General features: G+C 36.6%; 1 protein-coding gene across 1 annotated transcript; it reads right to left on the bottom strand.

The window, feature by feature from the left end:
• Positions 1 to 627: 627 nt before the first annotated feature.
• On the bottom strand, positions 628 to 1,516 carry LOC122003088. The gene is made up of 4 exons (XM_042558529.1): positions 1,386 to 1,516; positions 1,205 to 1,334; positions 1,019 to 1,093; positions 628 to 945 (listed from the first exon to the last, which is right to left on the bottom strand). Exons 1-4 carry the CDS (start codon positions 1,514 to 1,516, stop codon positions 628 to 630), a joined length of 654 nt encoding a protein of 217 aa, XP_042414463.1.
• Between the last annotated feature and the right edge of the window lie 225 nt (positions 1,517 to 1,741).

The following is a 1,741-nucleotide window of genomic DNA, read 5'->3' as shown; positions in this document are numbered from 1 at the left end:
CTTTTTCCTGCATAAGTGTAAAAAAAAAGTATTAGTCAGGCTACCCACAAATAAACTAAGTGTCATATATTTACTAACAAATGATAAATCAAACACTTAAACGCCATTTTAATGAAACAATAACTAGTTTGTAGCTTCTTTGCAACTACGTCTGTTGTGGCCTTTCTGATGACAACGACTACACTTTGACATACATGTTTCAACTTGAGATGGTATCCTCTTAGTCCTCCTACGACCTGGCTGACTGCGCACATCGAGTGCGTTTATTACATTTCCTTCATCAAGATTTGACTCGTTAATGTAAAAAGTTGGGATTGGATTAATAATTCCTTTGTATACTTGACGATATATTCCAATCTTGAAATACTTGTCGCAAAAATCATACAATGACCTTGACTCAATAGCGGCGTAAGCGTGCTTGTACGGAAGCTTATTGATCTGCCAAGCTCGGCATGAACAATTCTTATCCATTAAATCAATAGCAAAGGATTTTTCACCATCAACTATCTCAAACTTCCAATTACATGACCAATGCACTCTCAAATTTTAGGATTCAAGATATACTCTAGCAATAGACTTCTCCTTTCTCATACTTAATTCCTTAACCATCACCAATGTTGATCCACGTCACCGGTGTATTATGTTCATGATCTGCATGTGTATGTGGTCCACCATAGCCACAATAGGGAGATAATGAGCTAGTTTAACCCAATTATTCCAACACTCAGCTATGTTATTATTCATAACACCCCATCTATCACCAAGAAACAAAGCATTTGCCCAACTTTGAGGATGAGATTGTACAATAAACACTCTGGCAAGTGGCATGGAGTCGATGATATTGTTTATATGTTGTTCATGCTCTTGCAAAGATGGAGTATACGCAACTTTCTTGAATACCGAAGACCAGTGCTTTTTGTTATGTTTTTGATAACTTCGCAACACCTAAAATGAGACAAACAAATCATTTCAGATTCAAAACATATATCTGGATAAAAGTAAGTAATTAATTATTTACTCGCTTCACAAAATTATCCACTAAATGCCTCAAACAATAGGAATGGTGACTACCTACAAATAATTGCTCAACTGCCTTCATAATCCCAGGATGTCTGTCCAAGAAAAAAGTGAACTTGTTGAACGAAATGCTTTGATACGAAATTAGGGCACTTCTCAAATGATAACAAAACCATTCACAATTAACGTCATTCTCCGCATCCACTATAGAATAACCAATTGTGAAAAGATCATCGTTGGCATCATTCGATACAGCAACTAAGATACAGTCTTTATACTTATTCTTTATACGAGGCTCATCCAAAAAAATCAACGACCTACAACCAGTAAGAAAACCAACTACACATGAATGGAAACAAATGAATAACCATTTGAATTTAGATGTTACGGGATCAATCTCGCACTCAGCAACACTACCAGGATTTGTTTCTCGAATAACACGACAATACCATCTTAGTCTATCGTAGCATCCCTTCTCTGTGCCATGAATATCATGCATCGCTAACCCCTTGCCTTTCCACACTTTGTGGTAGTATAACTCTACCCCATAATCTCTTTGCAAATCTTTCTAAATTGTACAAGTGTGATAAGAGGGCTCTCCTCTCAATTTTTCTTTCACCACATTAGCAATTCAAGTTGCATCGGCTTTAGGATGTTCTCTACTACGCAGATTGTTCTCACCACATGTATACCACAGGTTACATTTTTGGATCCCAAATATACT

This window comes from Zingiber officinale, chromosome 1A (assembly GCF_018446385.1).
Source record: "Zingiber officinale cultivar Zhangliang chromosome 1A, Zo_v1.1, whole genome shotgun sequence".
Classification (NCBI taxonomy): Eukaryota; Viridiplantae; Streptophyta; class Magnoliopsida; order Zingiberales; family Zingiberaceae; genus Zingiber; species Zingiber officinale.
Note: the sequence above shows the minus strand (reverse complement) of the source record. Positions and strands in the feature narration are given on the sequence as shown.

What these genes read in the sequence shown, in the direction of transcription:
- LOC122003088 (XM_042558529.1), bottom strand. Translation starts at nt 1,516, where the DNA reads ATGCATGATATTCATGGCACAGAGAAGGGATGCTACGATAGACTAAGA. An exon ending in GTAACATCTAAATTCAAATG is followed by an intron (nt 1,335 to 1,385) that starts GTTATTCATTTG and finishes TACTGGTTGTAG; the next exon opens with GTCGTTGATTTTTTTGGATG. An exon ending in TAGTGGATGCGGAGAATGAC is followed by an intron (nt 1,094 to 1,204) that starts GTTAATTGTGAA and finishes GGGATTATGAAG; the next exon opens with GCAGTTGAGCAATTATTTGT.